The sequence below is a fragment of the Dama dama genome, chromosome 12 (genome assembly GCF_033118175.1).
Source record: "Dama dama isolate Ldn47 chromosome 12, ASM3311817v1, whole genome shotgun sequence".
NCBI classification, from domain to species: Eukaryota; Metazoa; Chordata; class Mammalia; order Artiodactyla; family Cervidae; genus Dama; species Dama dama.
The window spans coordinates 71,902,950-71,927,908 of record NC_083692.1 but is presented as its reverse complement, the minus strand read 5'-3'; the positions used below and the strand labels follow the sequence as shown (position 1 = coordinate 71,927,908).

The window sequence follows — 24,959 nt, the reverse complement described above, 5'->3', positions numbered from 1 at the left end:
TCCGGGAAAGTCAAGGAGGCTAGAGTAGGCAGAAAGGTTTCTCTGCCCAGTGCCCAGAAGCTCCACGCATCCTGTTTGATTCCTTCTCCATCCTTTACTGGCCTTTCCTCTACCGCTTGCTTGTAACCTCTTCTGTTTTTTGCCTAGCAATTCAACTATTTCCATGGTTTTAAATACTAGTGTTATGCCTGTGACTCACTGGTGTGATTTGTATCCCAGCCACATAGCCTGGACTGCAGACTGTTGTATATAATGTGGGTGTGTAATTGACATCTCAAACTTAACATGTCCTAAATCACACTGTTGACTTTTCTCCTCAGACTTAACCACCCCCTCCGTTACTCTGGTCAGGTTCTCTAGTCAAACATCCTAACAGTGAGACTTCTTTGTATATAATTATAAGCCTCCTACTTTTATGGTACTTTCTGTTCTCCTTTTCCTAATCAATGTAGTTTCAATTCCTTTTAACCCAGTTCCTTGAGTCCAGTTGCTTTGAATCAGGACACTAGAGATCCAGGAGAGAGAGGAGATCTGCATCTCTGAGGTTCAGTCATCTTGTTACCATGTAAGTGAAAGTTGCTCAGCCGTGTCCGACTCTTTGCAACCCCCTGGACTACACAGTATATTGAGTTCTGTAGGTCAGAATACTGAAGTGGGTAGCCTTTCACTTCTCCAGAGAATATTCCCATCCCAGGGATTGAACCCAGATTTCCCACACTGCAGGTGGATTCTTTACCAGCTGAGCCACAAGGGAAGCCCAAGAATACTGGAGTAGGTAGTCTATCACTTCTCCAGCGGATCTTCCTGACCCAGGAATCGAACTGGGGTTTCCTGCATTGCAGGTGGATTCTTTACCAACTGAGCTATCAGAGAAGCCCATTACCATTTAACTTATCCCCAAAGAAAGTGAAAGTATTATCACTCAGTCATCTTTGACTCTTTGTGACCCCGTGAATGGTAGCCTGTCAGGTTCCTCTGTCCATGGGATTCTCTAAGCAAGAATGCTGGAGTGAGTTGCCATTTCCTTCTCTAGGGGATCTTCCTGACCTGGGGATCAAACTTGGGTCTCCTGAATTGCAGGCAAATTCTTTACTGTTTAAACTACCAGGGAAGCCCTAACTTATCCCCAAAGATCCATGCATTTCCATAATACCTTAATTTTACTCCTCATATTTCCTCTTTCTGAAACTACTTCCCTCTTCCTTCATTCTCCTTGGCTGACTGGCTGACTTGTCCTTGGCTGACTGGCTTATTCCTCCTTGACCTTTGCAATTCTACTAATAAGTTACCTCTTTCTGAGAATCTTCCCTGGCTACCACTGAAAAGTGAAACTGAAGTCGCTCAGTCATGTCTGACTCTTTGTGACCCCATAGACAGTAGCCTGGAGCCAGGCTCCTCTGTCCATGGGATTTTCTTGGCAAGAGTACTGGAGTGGGTTGCCATTTCCTTCTCAATTCCAATCTGAATTAGAGGCTCCTATCCAGTGTCCCATGACACTCTACTGTATTACACTTTGTTGATTTCCTTGCCTCTCTATGTTATTAGACTCTTATGAACAATTTTAAGGGAGAGATGACTGCTCATTTGTGCATGCTCATTTGTGTCCGACTCTTTGCAACCCCATGGACTATAGCCTGCCGTGGGTCTTGGACCCTCTGTCCATGGGATATTCCAGGCAAGAATACTGGTGTGGGTTGCCATTTCCTACTTCAGGGGATCCTCCCAACTCAGGGATCAAACCCATGCCTCTTGCATCTCCTGCATTGCCAGGTAGATACTCTACCTCTGCGCCAACTGGGAAGGCCTGAAATGCCCAATTCAATTCAGTTCAGTTGCTCAGTTGTGTCCGACTCTTCACAACCCCATGGACCACAGCACACCAGGCCTCCCTGTCCATCACCAATTCCTGGAGTCCACCCAAACCCATGTCCATTGAGTCGGTGATGCTATCCAGCCATCTCATCCTCTGCCGTCCCCTTCTCCTCCTCCTGCCCTCAATCTGTCCCAGTATCAGGGTCTTTTCAAATGAGTCAGCTCTTCACATGAGGTGGCCAAAGTATCGAAGTTTCAACTTCAACATCAGTCCTTCCAATGAACACCCAGGACTGATCTCCTTTAGGATGGACTGGTTGGATCTCCTTGCAGTCCAAGGGACTCAAGAGTCTTCTTGAACACCATTGTTCAAAAGCATCAATTCTTCAGCATTCAACTTTCCTTATAGTCCAACTCTCACATCCATACATGACCACTGGAAAAACCATAGCCTTGACTACACACACCTTTGTTGACAAAGTAATGTCTCTGCTTTTTAGAATGCTGTCTAGGTTGGTCATAACTTTCCTTCCAAGGAGTAAATGTCTTATAATTTCATGGCTGTAGTCACCATCTGCAGTGATTTTGGAGCCCCAAAAAATAAAGTCAGCCACTGTTTCCACTGTTTCCCCATCTATTTGCCATGAAGTGATGGGACCGGATGCCATGATCTTAGTTCTAAATGTTGAGCTATAAGCCGACTTTTTTACTCTCCTCTTTCACTTTCATCAAGAGGCTCTTTAGTTCTTCTTCACTTTCTGCCATAAGGGTGGTGTCATCTGCATACCTGAGGTTATTGATATTTCTCCTGGCAATCTTGATTCCAGCTTGTGCTTCTTCCAGCCCAGCATTTCTCATGATGTACTCTGCATATAAGTTAAATAAGCAGGCTGACAATATACAGCCTTGACGTACTCCTTTTCCTATCTGGAACCAGTCTGTTGTTCCATGTCCAATTCTAACTGTTGCTTCCTGACCTGCATGCAGATTTCTCAAGAGGCAGGTCAGGTGGTCTGGTTTGCCCATCTCTTTCAGAGTTTTCCACAGTTTATTGTGATCCACACAGTTGAAGGCTTTGGCATAGTCAATAAAGCAGAAATAGACGTTTTTCTGGAACTCTCTTGCTTTTTCGATGATCCAGTGGATGTTGGCAGTTTGATCTCTGGTTCTTCTGCTTTTCCTAAAACCAGCTTCAACATCTGGAAGTTCATCATTCACATATTGCTGAAGCCTGGCTTGGAGAATTTTGAGCATTACTTTACTAGCATATGAGATGAGTGCAATTGTGCGGTAGTTTGAGCAGTCTTTGTCATTGCCTTTCTTTGGGATTGGAATGAAAACTGACCTTTTCCAGTCCTGTGGCCACTGCTGAGTTTTCCAAATTTGCTGACATATTGAGTGCAGCACTTTCACAGCATCATCTTTCAGGATTTGAAATAGCTCAACTGGAACTCCCATCACCTCCACTAGCTTTGTTCATAGTGATGCTTCCTAAGACCCACTTGACTTTGCATTCCAGGATGTCTGGCTCTTGGTGAGTGATCACACCATCGTGATTTTCTGGGTTGTGAATATCTTTTTTGTACGGTTCCTCTGTGTATTCTTGCCACCTCTTCTTAATATCCTCTGCTTCTGTTACGTCCATACCATTTCTGTCCTTTATTGAGCCCGTCTTTGCATAAAATGTTCCCTTGGTATCTCTGATTTTCTTGAAGGGATCTCTAGTCTTTCCCATTCTGTTGCTTTCCTCTATTTCTTTGCACTGATCACTGGGGAAGGCTTTCCTATCTCTCCTTGCTATTCTTTGGAACTCTGCATTCAAATGGTTATATCTTTCCTTTTCTCCTTTGCCTTTCACTTCTGTTCTTTTCACAGCTATTTGTAAGGCCTCCTCAAACAGCCATTTTGCTTTTTTGCATGTCTTTTTTTCTTGGAGATGGTCTTGATGCCTGTCTCCTGTACAGTGTCATGAACCTCTGTCCATAGTTCATCAGGCACTCTGTCTATCAGATCTAGTCCCTTGAATCTATATCTCACTTTTAAGGTATAATCGTAAGGGGTTTGATTTAGGTCATACCCGAATGGACTAGCGGTTTTCCCCACTTTCTTCAATTTAAATCTGAATTTGGCAATAAGGAGTTCATGATCTGAGCCACATGCAGCTCCCAGTCTTGTTTTTGCTGACTGGGTAGAGCTTCTCCATCTTTGGCTGCAAAGAGTATAATCAGTCTGATTTCAGTGTTGGCCATCTAGTGATGTCCATGTGTAGAGTCTTCTCTTGTGTTGTTGGAAGAGGGTGTTTGCTATGACCAGTGCGTTCTCTTGGCAAAACTCTATTTCCTTTTGCCCTGCTTCATTCTGTACTCAAAGGCCAAATTTGCCTGTTATTACAAGTGTTTCTTGATTTCCTACTTTTGCATTCCAATCCCCTGTAATGAAAAGGATATCTTTTTGGGGTGTTAGTTCTAGATGGTCTTGTAGGTCTTCATAGAACCGTTCAACTTCGGCTTCTTCAGCATTGCTAGTCGGGACATAGACTTGGATTACTGTGGTATTGAATGGTGTGCCTTTGAAAGGAACAGAGATCATTCTGTTGTTTTTGATATTACATCCAAGTACTGCATTTCAGACTCTTTTCTTGATTGTGATGGCTACTCCATTTCTTCTAAGGGATTCTTGCCACAGTAGTAGATATAATGGTCATCTGAGTTAAATTCACCCATTCCAGTCCATCTTAGTTCGCTGATTCCTAAAATGTCAATGTTCACTCTTGCCATCTCCTGTTTGACCACTTCGAACTTGCCTTGATTCATGGACCTAACATTCCAGGTTCCTATGCTATATTGCTCTTTATAGCATCGGACTTTGCTTCTATCACCATTCACATCCAACAACTGGATGTTGTTTTTGCTTTGGCTCTGTCTCTTCATTCTTTCTGGAGTTATTTCTCCACTGATCTCCAGTAGCATGTTGGGCACCTACCCACCTGGGGAGTTCATCTTTCAGTGTCGTATCTTTTTGCCTTTTCTTTCTGTTCATGGGGTTCTCAAGGCAAGAATACTGAAGTGGTTTGCCACTCCCTTCTCCAGTGGACCACATTCTGTCAGACCTCTCCACCTTGACCCGTCCATCTTGGGTGGCCCCACACGGCATGGCTTAGTTTCACTGAGTTAGACAAGGCTGTGGTCCACGTGATTAGAGTGGTTAGTTTTCTGTGATTGTGGTTTCAGTCTGTCTGCCCTCTGATGCCCTCTCTCAGTGCTACCCTCTTACTGGGATTTCTCTTACCTTGGCCACATGGTATCTCTTCATGGCTGCTCCAGCAAAGCGCAGCCACTGCTCCTTACCTTGGACAAGGGGTATCTCCTCACGGCCGCCACTACTGACCTAGGATATAGGGTATCTCCTCTTGGCCACTCGCTGCTCCAGCGCCGCGCAGCCACCACTCACCCAGTATGTCTGGTTAACTGTTTGTCTCCAGCATTTACCAATGACAAAAGTGCAGATACTCAATATTTTGAAGGTATGAGTATTTGTATAACCCATAAAGATGCTTTGGGCTAGAAACCACCCTGTCTCCTGTGATTGAAGTGCAGCCCACTCTAAAATCCCACCTCTGTGGAAAATCAAGGGGCTTCCCAGGTGGCTTAGTCATAAAGAATCTGCCTGCATTTCTGGAGATCCAGGTTTGATCCCTGGATGGGGAGGATCCCCTGGAGGAGGAAATGGCAACCCACTCCAGTATTCTTGTCTGGAAAACCCTGTGGACAGAGGAGCTTGGCAGGGTACAGTGCATAGGATTCCAAAGGGTCAGACATGACTGAGGCAACTTAGCATGCATGTTGAAAAACAAAGATGTCCATAGGATTGGAAGGCCAAGGAATTGGAGGGTTGCCTTCCTGTGAGGTGTCTGCTCTGCACTAGGTCCAAACTTTGTGAAAATTGAGCTCCTTCTTCATTATTCACAGCCACACTCACTCACAGTTGCAAGCACTGTGAGATCAGTGAGGCTCTCCTGAAGCTATGGGGATGCCCCAGAGGCCAGACTTCTCCAATTCACTTATATTCTCTTCCTGCCCATAAATGTCTGCATCCATCTCTCCTTCTGAGAGAGATCCAAACTCCTCTTCCTCTGTTACAAAAGACAGCATCCCATTTCCCTGAAGCCAGAATGTTCCTGAGGCCTCATCTGGAGATCCTGAGATGTTTGACTCCAAGAATGTATCAAAGACTTGTTTCTAATAATGACTATCCCCTTTCCAAGAATTCTGAATCTAGCTTTTGAGATGTTTTTTAAAAAACATATATCTCATATCTGAATAAGTGAATAGTAATGAAAATGACTTGGTATCCAGTCTACATGTGTTTTCCCTAGCCCCTGCCTCTATCTATCTAGGTGTATTATACATAGATGTATAATGTGTATTTCTAGGTGTATTTCTAGATGTATTTTTGTGTGGTTGTATATGTCTATACTAGAGACAGATTCTATCAGGGCACTAATAAAACTGTACTGCATGCATACAAGTATATTCATTTTGTAGTTGGTAGTTTATTCATTTATTTAGCAAATGCTCGTTGAGTGTCTTTTTTAGACTAGACATTATATTAGGTGCCAAGGAGATAACAAAGTACACTGCCTCTGCCTAATGGAGAAGACAACCAAATAATCATGAAAATTATAGTTACAAAGGGGAGGTACACCATGCTATGAGATTGTGTATTGGAGAAGACCTCATTCATATAGAGTGGAGAGTCAAAAAGAAATCCCAATGATGTGCCCTTAGTGCTGAGATGAAAATGACAACTAACCACTAACCAGGCCCTGGTTATCCAGATAGAGGAGAGCGCGTACATAGGTTCATGCATGGTAGGTTGCTTCAGTCATGTCTGACTCTTTGTAGCCCCCTAAAAATCCCCTTTCCATGGTATTTCCGGGCAAGAATACTGGAGTGGGTTGCCATGCCCTCCTCAAAGGGATCTTCCTGTCCCAGGGACCAAATCTGAATCTCTATTGGCAGGTGGGTTCTTTACCACTAGCACCACCTGGGAAACCTAGAGGAAATATCCCTGGCTAAAAATACACCCTGATAATGGGAAGGAACTGATGAAGTTTGAGGAACGGAGAGAGGGCCACTGTGCCTGGAATACAGGGTGTGGGGGCGGGGGAAGAGTGAGGCTGGAGAGGGGCAAGAGTCAGCCTATGCAGGGCCTGGCAGTGGCCAGTCTCTGAGAGCTGGTGGGTTTAAGCAGGGGATTGGCATAATAAGGTGTGCATTTTATGAAGATCACTGTGACTCCAGTGTGAAGGACAAATCTGGAGGAAGCAAGGGTGTGGGAGAAACAGCTAAGAAGGTGTCTCAGCAGTCTGGTCAGAGTAATGGACTGCAGAGCTCCTCTATAGATGGAGCTATGGGATAGACATGTACACGCAGGAATTACAGTCCCAGAGATGGGACTGAAATGTTTACGCAGATATTGTCTGGCAAGAGAGCGCCACATGAGAAAAGAGGAAATGTTCACAAACTTGAACATTTAATGGCTGAGTGTAGAAAGATGAGGCTGCAAAGGAGACAGAGCAGTTGAGGTAGGAAGAAAGTCAGGGATGCTATACCCAGAGCCAAGGGACAAATTATTTCAAGATGGGAACATGGGTGGCAGAGTGGAATCCTGCTGGGCAGTGAAATTTTTTTTTAAGACTGTGACAATAGGGGGGATTCACTGGTAACTTGAGGGTGTTCTTTCCCTTGTCATAATGGGGGTGAAGTAAATTTCAGCGGGTCTGGGACTAAGTGGTGAATGAGAAACAGAAAAAGTGAGTATGGGCAGTTTTTTAAAGATGGTTTGGCTGTGAAAGAAATCAGACTATTTATAACAGTGATTTGTTGTTTACTAAACACATAAATATTAGGAAAGTCAACTTGTTTAAAGAATTTGTGGGGCTGTTATTGTTTCATTGTTCCTAGAAATAAGAAGGATAAAGCCATGTACAGTATGTATTCTAACTAGGCTTAGAACTGTTTGAGTATTTTAAATGGATAAAGAATAGTTTGAATAGCATTTTACTGCTCAGTATACAAAATGCTTTTTCATGTACATCTCATTTAGTCCTCAAGAATTTTTTATATCAGAAACCAAGAATCAGAGAGGTATTAAATGCCTTTCCAAGCCAATAAAGAGTGAGGAAAACTAAGAATAAGTGAATGTATCTTTAGATTAAGAGTAGTTCAAAGAGAAAATATTTTAATATATTAATTATCTGTATTGTATATATTACAGATATATATATACGGCTGTCTTCCACAATTAAAAATATGCCAAAGCTCTTGTTTTCATTTGTTAAAAGTTAACAAAATTCTTTCAGGTCCTTGCTTGTATTTCTCTTAAATACAACTATTTGTTTACTAGGATTGACTGGTTTGATCTCCTTGCAGCATTAAAGTAAATAACCCACATGTTTATATGCAGTTCAAATTATGAGAAACAATAATTACTGTGTTCCATTCCCATTAAGAAATTTTTGTTGGGGCTCTATTCACTACAATGTCTGAAGGCAGAGATTTTAGTCTTTTTTTTTTTTCACTGATGTATCCCTAGTATTGAATACAGTTTGTGGCAGACAGTTGGCATGCAGTGACTATTTGGTGAATTGATATATTTATTGAATGAATTTCTTTAGAGTAAACTCCTTAACCCAGCAGTCTATGCTCTTTATAATCTAACTCTGACTTTATCTCTCACATAAACCTCACTGATGTAACATAAACATTTGTTTTAGTCTCTTAGTTCTATTTTAAAATCACTTTCTTTTTATTGAGCTATAGTTGATATGCAAAGTTGATATACAACATTCACAATGTTTAAAGGTTATATTCCATCTCTAGTTGTTATAAAATATTGGTTATATCCCCTAAGTTGTACGCTGTGTATATCCTTGTAGCTTATTTTTTTTAAACACAGTAGTTTCTACTCCTATATTGCCAGCCCTTGCGTCCCTCTCCACACTGGTAACCACTAGTTTGTTCTCTATATCTGTGAGTCTGTTTCTTTTTTGTTATATTCAATAAATTGTTTTATATTTTTAGATTCCACATGTTAATGATATCATACAGTATTTATCTTTCTCCATCTAACTTATTTCACTTAGCATAACCCTCGCCAATTTCATCCATATTGTTGCAAATGGCAGGATTTCAAAATTTTATTCTTTTTATGGCTGTGTAGTAGATCACTGTGTATGTATACTACATCTTCATCCATCTGTTGCTGGGCGCTTAGGTTGCTTCCATATCTTGGCAATTATAAATAATGCTGCTTTGAACATTGGGGTGAATGTATCTTTTAGAATTAGTGTTCTGGGTTTTTTGGTTTTTTTTTTTTTTTTTTTTTGATAAATGCCCAGGGGTGGATTGCTGGGTCATATGGTAGTTCTGTTTTTAGATTTTTGAGGAGCCTCTATACTGTTGTCCATAGTGGCAGCACTGATTTACGTTCTCACCAACAATATGAGGGTTCCCTTTTTCCCACATCATCACCAACATTTATAATCTGTGATCTCTTTGATGATAGCCATTTTGCCAAGTGTGAGGAGGATGTCTCATTGTGGTTTTAATTGCATTTCTCTGATGATTAACAGTATTGAGCGTCTTTTCATATGTCTGTTGGCCATCTGTATTTCTTTTTTAAAAAGTGTCTGTTCAAGTCTTCTGCCCATTTTTAAAACTGAGTTGTTTGGGTTTTTTGATGTTGTTGTATGAGTTGTTTATATATGTATCTATAGATAGATACATATAGATGTTAACCCTTTATCAGTCATATCATTTGTAAATATTTTCTCCCATGTATTAGGTTGTCCTTTTGTTTTGTTGATGGTTTCCTTTGCTCTGCAAAAGCTTTTAAGTTTAATTAGGTCCCATTTGTTTATTTTTGCTTTTAATGCCTTTGCTTTAGGAGACAGATCCAAAAAAAATATAGTTGCAATTTATGTCAAGAAATGTTCTGCCTATGTTTTCTTTTAGGGGTTTTATGGTTTCCAGTCTTATAGTCAGGTCTTTAATCCATTTTGAGTCTATTTTTGTATATGATGTTAGAGAATATTCAAATTTATTTCTTTACATGTAGCTGTCTTGTTTTCCCAGCACTACTTTTTTTTGAAAACACTGTCCTTTCTCCATTGTATACTCTTGCCTCCTTTGTCTTAGATTAACTGACAATAAGTTAATGGGCTTATTTCTCAGCCGTCTGTTCTGTTCCATTGATCTATAGATCTGTTTTTGTGACAGCACTGTAATATTTTGATTACTAAAGCTCTGTAGTACAGTTAGACAGCGTGATTCCTGCAGCTTGGTTCTTCTCTCAAGATTATTTTGGCTGTTCGGGGTCTATTTTTGTTTCTATACAAATTTTAAAATTATTTGTTCTAGTTCTGTGAAAAATACCCTGGGTATTTTGATCGGAATTGCATTGAATTTGTATATTGCCTTGGGTAGTGTGATCATTTTTAACATCATTAATTCTTCCAGTCCATGAACAGTCTATCTTTCCATCTGTTTGTGTTGTCTTCAATTTCTTTTTTCAATGTTTTATGGTTTTTCCCAGTATAGTTCTTTTACCTCCTTAGTTAAGTTTATCCTTAAATATTTTATTTTTTTCCAATGTGATTATAAATGCAGTTGTTTCCTTAAATTTCTCTTTCTGAGAGTTCATTGTTAGTGTGTAGAAATTCATTAGATGTCTACATAAGAAATTTTTTGATGTATTGTTGAATTCAGTTTGCTACTTTTTATTGAGGATTTTTTAATCTATATTCATCAGTGATTTTGACCTGTAATTTGTGTGCATGTTATGTCTTTGTCTGATTTTGATATCAGAATGATGCTGGCCTCATAGAATGAGTCCAGAAGCATTCCTTTTTATGCATTTTTCTTTTGAATAGTTAGACAAGGATAGGTGTTAGCTCTTCTCTAAATGTTTGGTAGAATTCATCTGTGAAGCTGTCTGATCCTGGACTTTGATTTGTCAGGAATTACTTTTTATTACTGATTTACCTTCATTACTGGTAATTGGCCTGTTCATATTTTCTGTCTTCCTGATTCAATCTTGGGAGATTATACATTTATAAAAACGTGTCCATTTCTTTTCAGTTGTCCACTTTATATGTTAGTAGTTTTTCATACTCTCTCAGTTTTGGTGTTGCTTTAGCAGTTCTCTGAGTTAGTTCCTTGAGCATGGAGCTCAGGGAAAGGCTAGGGATCTTACAAAACTGAAGAACAAGTAGAACTGGCCCAGATCCAAGGAGAGGATGAGTAGAAATTAGGTAAACAGAGAGGGGAAAAAGAGGGAATCCCAGATTTAAAAAGCAAAGCCTTGATACATCTTTCTTTTTCTCTGAAAATATATTCTGACTTCGTTACAAAGACCATAGGTCCTTCACTCATACAGAAAAAAATGTGTATCCTACTTTCCTTAAAAATGCCCGTGTACATTTGATCTGTTAAAATGATTAAACATGTATCAAATTTTGATGAATTATAATGTCGACCTTGCCTCTGTGTCCTTATAACCTACCCATGCTTTGTAAGTGACTCAATAAGCTTTATTCCTTGTTCTTAAAAGTTAAAAAACAAACAAACAAAAAAAAACAGAAAACCACTTAGAAACTTAACAGTCTAATATTTGAAATCTCAAAACATTCAAAGCTATATCTTTCCTTCCTCTAAAATGCTTGACAATCACTTAACCTATTTTTTTAAGTTTTTTTTCTTATTGAGATATATTTGATGTACAATAGTATATAAGCTTTGAGTATACAACATAGTGATCCACAATTTTTAAAGATCACACCTCATTTATAGTTATTATAAAGTATTGGCTATACTTTATATTTTAAATGCTTCACAAGTACTTAACCTTTAGTTAGTATCTCAATTTAGTATCACTAATTTTATTATATATAATATATACATATATTATATATTCAACCTTGGGAGATTATACATTTCTAAAAATGTGTCTATTTTTTTCTTGGTTGCCCATTTTATTGGCATATATTAATAGTTTTTCATACTGTCTCAGTTCTCTGTATTGCTTTAGCAATTCTCTGAGGTAGTTCTTTGAGCATGGAGCATGGATAGGATATTATAAAGTATTTTAGAGAATGCTTTCAACATTTCATCTCTCACAATGATCTATTAGTAACTAACTTCAGGAGTTAATATATTCTTTAATTCTGTCAAATTTAATAGAAAAAGAAGAGAGAGAGAAAGAATCCTGGGTGACTTTGGCTTCTAATGTTGGAACGCCTAGCGCAGCCCTATGTGAGGCAGCCTTGGTGGTCTAGCAATATTGTCTAAGTGTCTCCTGGTTGGACAGTTAATGACATTGGGGCTTTGTCAGGGACCTCTCTCCTTTATGCACTGCTACTCTCCAGCGTCAGCGTTAATTAGTCTTCAGGTCTCCTGTTTGTCTGCTCGAATGCTTCCTGGATAAGCCAAATTAATAAGTGGGAGCTGGCCAGCTGCCTGGCCATCGAATATGGCACTGCACTCAGACAGTCAGAGGGCAGCCCTGTGCTTTGATCGTGTGGAAAAGTTTAATTCTAACAGGCCACGTGGGAGGCTGTGCCCGTTGGGGTGCAAAGAGGACCTCGGGGCCCAGCCGGGATTGCTGTCCTTTGGACTGGTTTCAGTGTTTCTCATTTCAAACCCATGAGTCTCGGAGGCCCCAGACACTTACTTCACATTTTGCTTCATCTTTCCCCCAGGAGTTTCTTCCTTGAATTCTCATAGTGGGTGGTAGATCATGAGCAAGGGAATAAAAATCATTATCTCTTTGTTCCAAACAGGAGATTTGTACTTGGGTGTATTTTCATAAATAGAGTGTGTAGAATTTGTAGTACGTAATCTCCAGCCATGACTCTTGCTGTTCTGCCTATGACATGTTTCCCAACCAATTTTGCAAAGTTATAAAAGTGACAGATAATATATTGGATGCCGCTTGCTAGTGCCAGGCGTTCTGCAAACCACTTTACATGCATTGGCTCATTTAATTCATGTATCTTGCCTGTAGGGCTTCCCTGATAGCTGTTGGTAAAGAATCTGCCTGTAATGCGGGAGACCCTGGTTTGATTCCTGGGTCAGGAAGGTCTGCTGGAAATGGAATAGGCTACCCACTCCAGTATTCTTGGGCTTCCCTTGCGGCTCAGCTGGTAAAGAATCTGCCTGCAATGCGAGAGACCTGGGTTTGATCCCTGGGTTGGGAAGATCCCCTGGAGAAGGGAAAGGCTATCTTGCCTGTGAGTAAGGGGGTCCCCATTTTGCAAATGGGAAAAGCCACAACCCACCTGTCCTTAGGTAGGTGTGGATCCAAGCATCAGCCTTTTACCACACCATTACCTGGCCAATCTGGAGAGTTTAGTGGACACAATGGGCTCTGTCACCTCAGCCAGCACAAAGGGAGAACCACAGTGATCAACCCTTTTAATTCAGGCAGAGACAAAGGTTTTGTTTGTGTAATTGAGACAAGACGCTCTACCTTGGCCTTTGCTTTGCCTAGCAAGAAATAACCTTGAAGAAATTACTGTCCTGGCTTCAGTTATGTCCTTTTACCAAAATGCAGGCCTGCCTCACTGTATATTATTTGTGTTCATGAAACATAGTTCTCTGTAAATGAAACTGCTGGAATATGAATACAGTAGAAGACCAGTTACAAAATTTGAAACCCTCTCCTAGTTTATATTGTGAGAATAAATATGGCTTCAGAATCATAGTTTGGTATTATCAGAAAAGTTTATGTGGTCATAAAAGTTCATTGGAAAATGTCAATTCTTGAAAGTAGAACTCTTCCAAAGTGTGTCTGATCAGTCTCCTGCATCTTAGTCTGCTGTCACAACTATTCATTCAGGAGAATAATCTTTGCTACTTTCCTGTGCCTTCCAGCATGAAGTGGTAGATGTTTGGGGGATACTTTATTTATTTATTTTTTTCCATTTATTTTTATTAGTTGGAGGCTAATTACTTTACAATATTGTAGTGGGTTTTGTCATACATTGACATGAATCAGCCATGGATTTACATGTATTCCCCATCCCGATCCCCGCTCCCACCTCCCTCTCCACCTGATCCCTCTGGGTCTTCCCAGTGCACCAGGCCCGAGCACTTGTCTCATGCATCCAACCTGGGCTGGTGATCTGTTTCACCCTAGATAATATACATGTTTCGATGCTGTTCTCTCAAAACACCTGGGGGATACTTTAAAATACACTCAGCATTTTCACAACAGCTTGGGACAGTCACAGTGTTTGCAGAATAAAGAGACTGGGACCTGTTGATGTACCTAGGAAGGAGAGTGAAAGTGTTAGTCTCATCTGACTCTTTGCAACCCCATGGACTGTAGCCTGCCAGGCTCCTCTGTCCATGGAATTCTCCAGGCAAGAATACTGGAATGGGTTCCCATTCACTTTTCTAGGGGATATTCATGACCCAGTGATCGAAGCCGGGTCTCCCACATTACAGGCAGATTCTTTACCATCTGAGTCACCAGGAAAGCCCTAGGAAGGAAGGAAAAAGTAAAGAGACAAGGAGGTCATATTACACCCCTGGAGAGCCACTCAGTCTGGGTCAAAATTGCTAAATTTTTTTCCACTTTCCTCCACATAAGAATCTTGTTCAGGATATCTGATGCTTTGGCCAGATGCATGGAGGTCTTTGGACAAGTTTGGGGATGAGTAAATGAAACCTGCATGGTGATTTTGCAGGGATTCATATAAATAGACAAATATAATAAAAGGTAAAACATAAATGCTCTCTGGAAGATAGATGTTCAAAATATTCAAAAACTTTGGAATGGAAGGGTTTTATGGTAGTGGTGGCATCTTAGAAAAACTTTTTTAGAATGAATAGGATTTTATCAAATGCACTAGAAAGTATGTAGGGAGTGAGACCAGGATGAACAAAGAACCACATGAGTGGAGGCATGGAGCTGGCAACACTGGTTGATATGATTTGGAAACATTGTGTAATTTTGGTCTCATTAGTCAAATATATGGGAAAATAAAGCTGAAAAAGGGAAAGGCCTTAAATCTCAGCCTGGAAGTTTGAACTCATTTGAATGAGCAATAAGAATCCATTAAGAGTTTCATCTTTTTTTTGTCCCTTTGCCTTTTTGTTTTCAGTGGGTGATCTTGCATTTTAATCCATAGAGACCACAGAAAACTTAAGTTTCGAAGTTAAGTTTTGATCTCCTCTCCCTTATCACAAAAAAGAATAGAACAAAAACAATACATTCACCTCTTCCAGCTCAATCTACACTATACCTCTTCCCTCTCTCTCTGATAGCTCTAGCCCAAAGTCATTATTTTGATAATAGAATAGTGATGGGAAGGGAGGTACTTATCATTTTGGTCACAGTAAAAATAAAAAAAGGAATGCACATACTGATAAAGCTTTTAGGAGTTACATGACTAGATAACCTATGAGAAATACAAAAACAGAGGAGAAAAGGACAACTCTCCTTTTTCTTGCTCTAATAACTGGCTGAAGTGGAGGACCCCCTTGGGATAAAATATAATGACATACTTCCCTGGTAGCTCAGTAGGTGAAGAATCTGCCTGCAGTGCAGGAAACCCGGGTTCGATCCCTGGGTCAGGAACATCCCCTGGAGAAGGAAATGGCAACCCGCTCCAGTATTCTTGCCTGGAAAATCCTATGGACAGAAGAACCTGGTGGGCTACAGTCCACGGGGTCACAAGAGTTGGACACAACTGAGTGAGTAAACCACCACCACGAATTTTGGACATGTTGATTTAACATACGTTTGAGAAACATGGGTAGAGTATTAGGTTCATAGGACAGAACTAGCAAAGAGGTAAAGGAAAATCATACAACAGTAGAAAATTATTAAGTAGGTATTGTGGAGAGGACAGACATACTGACAAATAAAGGTGAAAATGTAGGAGTCGGGGGAGGAATGTTTTGAAATAATGATTGATTGGTTTTAAGGTATTTGTTCCAGATAAGATGGAACATTAAAAAAAAAAAAAAAGAAATGAATCTTTGCATCCCAGAGGACAAAGTTTTCCTAGATAGCACTAGAGTGATTATCAGAAGAGTTCACCATAGATATTCAAAATAAACTCTATTAAAAACTTTTGGAAAATAACAGTGTCAGTGGGAAGAGCCTGCATTTAGGCCCTTGTGCCCTATGATCAGCCTCATGATCCCAGGAGGGAATCCCTGGAGGTGATCCTGAGATTGCAGCTAATGCTGAACTGAACAGAATTCCCTCCCATCATGCTTTCATCTACAGTACAATCTGATCGTCTCCCAGAGTCACCTAGGATTTCAGCAATCTAGGTGGCAATATTGTAAGAGAAAGTGTCAAGTAACTAATTTCGAAGGACCTCTTTTGCCTTTCCTGTGTTTCAGGGCTGTTGTGCTTGTGGATTACCGCACATGTTCATAGTAAACATTCTGGGATGCTGGTTTTGGAAACGCCAAGTTCTTGTATACTAATTTCCTGACATAAATAAAGGCATTCTTTCTAACCGTACTTTTCCAAAATACCTTCCTTTGTGCTTCTGTAAATTCCTCCAAGAATATACCTTTCTCTGTTTTTTGAACCATTTATAGTGATTTCTTCATGGCGAAAATCTGGTGCTTTAATATATTCTCTTGAACAATGGCATGTCAGTAATTTCTGGCCGTGATCAACAGACAAAAGTAATCATGACTCAGCTCTAGCTTGGGGAAAATGAAGGCTTTTTTTCTACCCAGTGCATTTCTGCCAATGTACAAACATATCAAAACTTTGGGAAAATGCCTTTTGCCTGAGTTAACTGCCTTTTGTGACAATTTGTTACCGGTTATTGTAGTTTCCATGTCACCAAATGAAAACTATCTGAGGGGTCTTGATTACCAAAAAACAACATATGGTGAATTCTGGATATCCTGTCTGTAGTAAATCATATTTAAAATGATTTCACATGTTTTAGTAAAATATTAATGGGAAGGGTAGGTGAACAAAAGTGAAGAGAGGTTTGATCCTCCCCAACCTGGCTTCTTATGCTGTATGGTGGTTCAAGACCTGGGAATTTTTGCAACATCTATTTTAAGCTTTTGAACTATGAAGCTGAAGAGGATCTGGGCTCTTAATTTGCTAGGACTAGTCCTTATGTTGCTTTTGCCTCTCTTTTCGAGAGACCAAACAGCAGAGTTTTACACCTGTGCAAAGTCAGAAGTTTTGCTGCATTTCTTTAAAAAAATTAAAAAAGGTTGAAGGTGATGCATTTCCCTGTTCCTGAAGAAAGGTATAGAATGAGTAATTATTTTTATTTTTTGCTTTTGCTTTTTGCCCTGTAATTTGGATAAATAGTGATGGGTAAGGATTTCACACTTAATACAGAGCATGAGTTCAGCAAATCTGTGTTCTTGGGGAAGTCTCACTGCCACCTTCTCTTCACAGCAAGTGAGAAACAGATGGCAGTTGTGTGTAAGGAGTCGCCAAAGGAGTATCTGCAACCGTTCAAGGACAGGCTCGAAGAGTTCTTCCAGAAAGGTAGGAGATGTGGCGTTCTGAAATGCCCTCCTGTCCCCCATCTTCTCCGAGCCCCACCGCCCTGCGCATCCTGCCTGGGCCCTGGCAGCCCAGGATTCCATTAGCCCATCTTCCCTTGGTGGGTCTATGCTCAGTGTAGATGAAGTTGTCCTGTAACCTTTATCTCACCTTTCAAATGTGCTGTAATAGTTTAAATCCTTTAACATTACTCCTGTTTCTGTAAACTTCGCCAGGGAAAGCTTTCTCTTTGTCTCTTGATGGCTCCCAAGAGGAGCCTCAATACCTGTGAACTGACAAGTGACGGCCATGGAAGGCTTACGCAGTCGTGTAGGCGGGTGGTGATTATCTTTCTGGTTTTATGAGTGGAGCAACTTGGAAACTGGTATTGTATTTTCCATTCCTTTTCAGAAAGGAAAATTGGGGCCAGGTGAATGTCACACATCCAATCACTTGGCACCCATCGGCCCTCAGGGGTTAGCAGATGGAAGTGATATGCATGAGACCCAGTACTGACTTAAAAATCTTACCGAATTATGTTCCTTCCTCCATGGTTTTGGCAGGACTGGGGAACTTTTGTTGAGCCCTGGTAGTGAGTATGAAAGTTTAATGCCTTTTGGATATTTCCTATTCTGATTTCTCAAATCCAACTTATGATGTGAAACAAAAATAAGTATGGGATGCAATTTTCAGTTGTTAAAGAAATAACTCAAAAAAAAAAAAAAACAACTCATGGGGAATGCAATGTACAGGATGGTGACTGTAGTTAATAATACTGTACTGTGTATTTGAAAGTTGCTAAGAGAGTAGATCTTAAAGCGTTCTCATCGCACACACAAAATTTCTAACTCTACATGGACAGATGTTAACTTGACTTACTGTGATGATCATTTCACTATATATATATATATATTTACTTATATGTATATAATCATTATGTTGTACACCTGAAGCTAGTATACTGTCTTACATCAATTATATCTAAATAAAGAAAAAAAAAAGTGTGGGTTAGTAAGAGGGGGCTTTTGTCTTTGCTTGAAAGCCAGGGGAAATGCCTGTAGGAACTTTTAGTGGTTTATTAGCATGCTGTTTCTATTTATTAATAAGGCCACATGATACCAAACTATCAACAAAAGACCTTTAAGCAGAGTAAATCCATGAAGTATGGCCAAACCACCTTGGGAATTGTCAGGGAAATTCCCAGTCCATGAGTCAGAGAAACTTCATTCCAACTGGCCCCTTGGTACAGAGTTCATTGCTCCCTCCTCCTGGATGAGGTCTCATTGGTGTTGAAGCAGAAGTCAGAGTTCTCTCTTGGCCGCAGCTGAACCTCAAATATGATGGAAGTCCTGCCACCAGACCAAGGTATCATTTTAAGAACAGACAGTAATACTGACATTTATGAGTTACGTGGCTAAAATTAGGTTTTAGATGTGATTTATAAAGTAGATGCATTGCTTTTTTTAATTTATTTTTTTAATAGAAGACTAATTGCTTTACAGAATTTTGATGTTTTCTGTCAAACCTCATCATGAATCAGACATAGATACACGTATATCCTCTCCCCTTTGAACCTCCCTCCCATCTCCCTCCCCATCCCACCCCTCTAGATTGATTCAGAGCCCCTGTTTGGATTTCCTGAGCCACACAGCAAATTCTGATTGGCTGTCTACATATGGCAATGGAAGTTTCCATGTTACTCTTTCCATACATCTCACCCTCTCCTCCCCTCTCCTCATGTCCATAAGACTGTTATCTATGTCTGTTTCTCCATTGCTGCCCTGTAAATAAATTCTTCAGTACCATTTTTCTAGATTCTGTATATATGCGTTAGAATAAAATATTTATCTTTCTCTTTCTGACTCACTTCACTCTGTATAATAGGTTCTAGGTTCATCCACCTCATCAGAACTGACTCAAATGTGTTCCTCTTTATGGCTGAGTAATATTCCATTGAGTTATATGTACCACAACTTCTTTATCCATTCATTTGTTGATGGACATCTAGGTTACTTCCATGTTCTAGCTATTGCAAATGGTGCTGCAAAGAAAAAGTGGGATACATGTGTCTCTTTCAATTTTGGTTTCCTCAGGGTATATGCCTAGGAGAGGGATTGCTGGGTCGTATGGTGGTTTTATTCCTAGTTTTTTAAGGAATCTCCATACCGTCTTCCATAGTGGCTGTATCAATTTACATTCCCCACCAACAGTGCAAGAGCATTCCCTTTTCTCCACACCCTCTCCAGCTTTTATTGTTTGTAGACTTTTTCATGATGGCCATTCTGACCAGTGTGAGGTGATACCTCATTGTGGTTTTGATTTACATTTCTCTAATAATGAGCAATGTTGAGCATCTTTTCATGTGTTTGTTGGCCATCTGTGTGTCTTCTTTGGAGAAACGTCTGTTCAGGTCTTTTCCCCACTTTTTGATTGGGTTGTTTGTTTTTCTGGCATTGAGTTATATGAGCTGTTTGTATATTTTGGAAATTAATCCTTTGTCAGTTGTTTCATTTGCTATGATACATTGCTTTATGTTTATTTCATATATAGCCTAAATGGCCTAAAGAAGAGCACACAATATTTCCCTTTGCTGACCTCAAATTAATAATTTCTACTTTTGACATATGTATAAGAAACTTGAAATGAGGCTCATGTGTGCTTAAATTTCATTCCTTTTCCCCCCATTTCTGGATTTTTAAAAATTCTTTTATTGAAGTCTAGGTGATTTACCTTTGAGACTTAGCTGTAGCTCAAATGGTAAAGAATCTGCCTGTGAGGCAGGACACCAGGGTTTGATCCCTGGGTTGGGAAGTTCCTCTGGAGAAGGGAATGGCAATCCACTCCAGTATTCTTGCCTGGAGAATTCCATGGACAGAGAAGTCTGGCAGGCTACAGTCCATGGGATCGCAAATAGTCGGACTCGACTGAGTGACTAACACACAGGTGATTTACAGTATTGTGTTAGCTTCAGGTGGACTATATATATGTGTGTGTGTATGCTGCTGCTGCTGCTGCTGCTGCTGCTGCTGCGTTACATCAGTCGTGTCCGACTCTGTGCAACCCCATAGACGGCAGCCCACCAGGCTCCCCCGTCCCTGGGATTCTCCAGGCAAGAACACTGGAGTGGGTTGCCATTTCCTTCTCCAATGCGTGAAAGTGAAAAGTGAAAGTGAAGTCGCTCAGTCGTGTCTGACTCCTCGCGACCCCATGGACTGCAGCCCACCAGGCTCCTCGGTCCATGGGAGTTTCCAGGCAAGAGCATGGGAGTGGGGTGCCATTGCCTTCTCTGATATGTGTGTGTGTGTGTGTCTGTGTCTGTGTCTCTGTGTGTGTGTGTATTCTTTTTCAGATTCTTTTCCCTTATAGTCTAATATAAAAGATTGAGTATGGTTTCCCATGCTATGTAGTAGGTCCTTATTATCTATTTTGTATATGCTACTGCTGCTGCTAAGTCACTTCAGTCGTGTCCGACTCTGTGCGACCCCACAGACGGCAGCCCACCAGGCTCCCCTGTCCCTGGGATTCTCCAGGCAAGAACATTGGAGTGGGTTGCCATTTCCTTCTCCAGTGCATGAAAGTGAAAAGTGAAAGTGAAGTTGCTCAGTCATGTCCGACTCTTCGAGACCCCATGGACTGTAGCCTACCAGGCTCCTCCATCCATGGGATTTCCCAGGCAAGAGTACTGGAGTGGGTTGCCATTGCCTTCTTCCATATTGTATATAGTAGAGTGTATATGTTAAGCCCAAACTACTAATTTATCCCTCTCTCTACCCCTCCTTTCTCCTTTGGTAACCATAACTTTATTTTCTTTGTCTGTGAATCTCTTTCTGTTTTGGAAATATGTTCATTTGTATCATTTTTTTAGATTCCACATATAAGTGATAACATTTGATATTTGTCTTAACCTGTCTTATTTCACTTAGTATAATAATCTCCAAGTCCATCCATGTTGCTGAAGATAAGATTTTTCACTTTTTTCATAGCTGAGTGATATTCCATTGTGTGCATATGTATAGGTATGTGTATATACGTGTATATGTGAGCTTCCCGAGTAGCTCAGCTGGTAACGAATCTGCCTGCAATGTGGGAGACCTGGGTGGTTGGGAAGATCCCCTGGAGGAGGGCCTGGCAACCCACTCCAGTATTCTTGCCTGGAAAATCACTGTGGACAGAGGAGCCTGGCAGGCTACAGTCCATGGGGTCACAAAGAGCTGGACATGCCTGAGTGACTAAGCACAGTATATATATATGCACACACACATATATATATAAACACCACATCTTCTTTATTCATTTGTCTGTCACTGGACATTTAGGTTGCTTCCATGTCTTGGCTGTCCATTTCTATTTTTAATTGCTATTTTATATCTGAAAAATTCTGCAGTGAGAATGCCTGGATGTTATCAGTTTGTATGCTATAATGACCTTATGATCTTTTCCAATTAGCTAGCATTTTAAAACACATTGTGAATTTTATTCCTTTTGTTGGAAAAAGATAAATATGAATAGATTTAGAACACTGAAAATCCTCTTCAATGCCTTGGAAAAGGATTTGCAAATCATTCTTGGGAATTCTCTTTTAGTTTCTTCTCTACAAGGTTTCTTAAGAAACTTTTGATCTGTTCTGAGAGTAGGAATGGAGCTGAGGCAAACTGAACCTTGTGTCGAGAAAGCAAGGATGTGGCCAGAGTAAGCTGTCCTAAGAAAGCCCTGAGCAGTGGTTCTCAACCCTGACTGCATACTAGGATCGCATGGCAGAGATTTTTAAAATTTCAACACCCAAGCCAAATTTCAGACCTACTTCCAGGATCTCTGGGGATGAGACCAGGGATCAGCAGTCTTTTTTGTTGTTGTTGTTCTTTTTTAACTCCCCACGTAATTCCAGTGCGCAGCCCAGGTTGAGAACCACTGTTGTCAACCTTAGTTCACCTTTTAATGTGTATTCAAAAATATTTCTTCAGAGCCTGCTATGTGTTAGGCATTATGACAGAGGCTGACAATCCTAAGGTGAACCATAGACTCCTTGTCCCTCTCCCAGGGATTGACTCACTGGGGAAGAGTCTATAATTGAATAAAGGAGTCACCTCTTCTTTAACCAGCAGAATGAAGAGAATTTGGGAAGGACATAGGAATAACCTCAAATTATGGTTAAAACAGAGTCAGCCAAAATGAGACACGAAAAGAATTTGAAGGAAAATTACTATTCTAAAAAGAATTTTAAAATGTAAAAATAAACCTTAAACATTCCCAATATCATGTGGTGAAAAAGAGTCGCTGTTGAAATACCTGCTCCTGTTGACTCATTACTTAACTGAATTGGTCCAAAAAGCAGTCTAGATTTGTGCTGCCCAGGATGGTAGGCATTGGCCATGTGCAGCCGCTGGGCAATTGAAATGTGACTGATCCAAACTGAGATGTGCCATATGAATCAATCATTCATCAGATTTTGAAGACAGTCCCCCCAAATAGTTCTTCTTTTTTATATTGGTTTCATGGTAAATAGCATTTTTTCTTCTATGTTGGGTTAAACAAATAAAATATATTATTAATCTTAATTGACTTGTTTTCATTTCAAAGCATGGATACTAGAACATTTAAAACTATGTCTGTGGCTTGCTTTGAACTCTATTGGACAAGCTGTCTAGAAGCATGATCCCTTGGCCTTTCCCACCATATTCCTTCATTCTCTTCTCCACGTAATTGTTTTACCTTCTGAGCTTATTAAATCCTGGGTTCTTGGGACCCAGTATCACAAACTAGCCTCTCCCCACTCATTATCTGGATCTGGCAGCTGTTTGGCTCTTAGATGTGAGGTGATAGCATGCTGCTTCATCAGGCTGCCTTTTTGTGGTTAGGGGGTGGGGCCTTGCTACATTGCAGTATATACGAATGAAATAGCTCTTGGCTACTGTAGAGTTCCACGTAGCAGTCCCTTTCTTCTGGAGATGGTTCATTGAGTCACAGAAAATGTGGGCTTTCTTGTCTACTATAAATATGCATTATCCACCCCGGATAATCATGTTATCGTGGCAGTTATCATAAGTTTAGGTGTCATCTATTATGCTACTCATTATAAGTAACACCGTTATTCCAAGTGCCATTCAGTTGAGTCACTCAGTCGTGTCCGACTCTTTGCTGCCCCATGGCCTGCAGCACGCCAGGCCTCCCTGTCCATCACCAACTCCCAGAGCTTACTCAAACTCATGTCCATTGAGTCAGTGATGCCATCCAACCATCTCATCCTCTGTTGGCCCCTTCTCCTGCCTTCTATCTTTCCCAGCGTCAGGGTCTTTTCAGTGAGTCAATTCTTCACATCAGGTGGCCAAAGAAACAAAAATTGCTGCCAATTAAGCCAGGACTTGTCATAGATTACAAAATATACCCCAGTATCAAGGATGCTAAAATATGAAAATTCCATCAATTTTGAAATTGATGTAAATGGTACTATATTTAGGCATATCAGATCAGAGAGAAGGAATGATTAATGCTTCCAGGTAAGTGAGGGGAGACCGAGCGAAGGAGATGTTTTTGTTGCAGTTTGAAAAACAAAACCAAACAAAGATAACAATGATGACCGAGACAGCAATGACAGTGATTGCTAACATTTGGTGATTGCTTCTGTAGGCTAGGCACCGTGGGGAGCAGATCGTTTTGCTCAGTCTTCATGACAACCCTCTGAAGTAAACACTATGATCACCCTGTTGTACAGATGAGGAAATTAAAGATTAGAAATTCTCTGCAGACAAATTATGAAGGGCCTTCCAGGCAGAGGAAAACACTGCAACGCTCAGGATGAAAGACGTGCTGTGTTTGGGCAATGGCCTAAGACTTGGTGTGATTGTATCACAGGGCATTATGGCAAGAACTCAAGACCCCAAAGGAGAGGAGAATCTAAGTGACTTGCTTAAAAATATGAACTTTGTCTTATGGGCAAGTGAGAGCCCTTTGAAAAATTATGTGTGTGGGAGCGATATGTTCTGTTGGGCTTGTTTGTTGTGATGTTCGTGTGTTGGAATCATTTTGCTTTTTGTTGTTGTTAAGAAATGCATTGTAGAGAATTTCCTGGTGGTCCAGTGGTCAGGACTTCACACTTTCCCTGATGAAAGTGCAGTGTGCAGTTCAATCCCTGGTCGGGAAACTAAGATCCTACAAGCTGTGCAGCGTAGCCAAAAAAAAAAAAATTTTTTTTTTTTTAAGAAATACATTGCAACTAAGAGCAATATAAAGAAGAGTTGGGATAGTAAATAATTGGAAGCCAGTCTGTCAGGCTCTTCTGTAGCTGTCCAGGCAAATGATGGTAAGAACTTGAGCAAAAGCAACCACAGTAGAAATAAGAAAGGAAGAAACATATTGATAAAGCTTTTAGGAATTAGAAAACTAGATAACCTATGAGAAGTACAAAAACAGAGGGGAAATGGTGACTCCCTTTCTCTTGCTTGAATAACTGGCTGGATACTGATGTAGAAGTCCCACTTGAGGTAGAATACAGTGGCATAAAGTTTGGACATGTTGACTTGACATAAATTTGAGACACAAGTAGAATATTGCGCTCGTAGGAGAGCATTGGGTGAGACTTCAGAGGATGGCAGTTTAAGTCA

The 24,959-nt window shown here is 40.4% G+C and overlaps 1 protein-coding gene across 4 annotated transcripts in view; it reads left to right on the top strand.

The window, feature by feature from the left end:
* FMN1 (formin 1) overlaps window positions 1-24,959 on the top strand; it is a 441,751-nt gene that overhangs the window by 322,447 nt on the left and 94,345 nt on the right. For all 4 annotated transcript variants that reach the window (XM_061157645.1, XM_061157643.1, XM_061157646.1 and 1 more), the window contains one exon: window positions 17,272-17,364. In XM_061157645.1, the coding sequence (XP_061013628.1) occupies window positions 17,272-17,364 (93 nt within the window). The remainder of the gene's footprint in view (window positions 1-17,271; window positions 17,365-24,959) is intronic.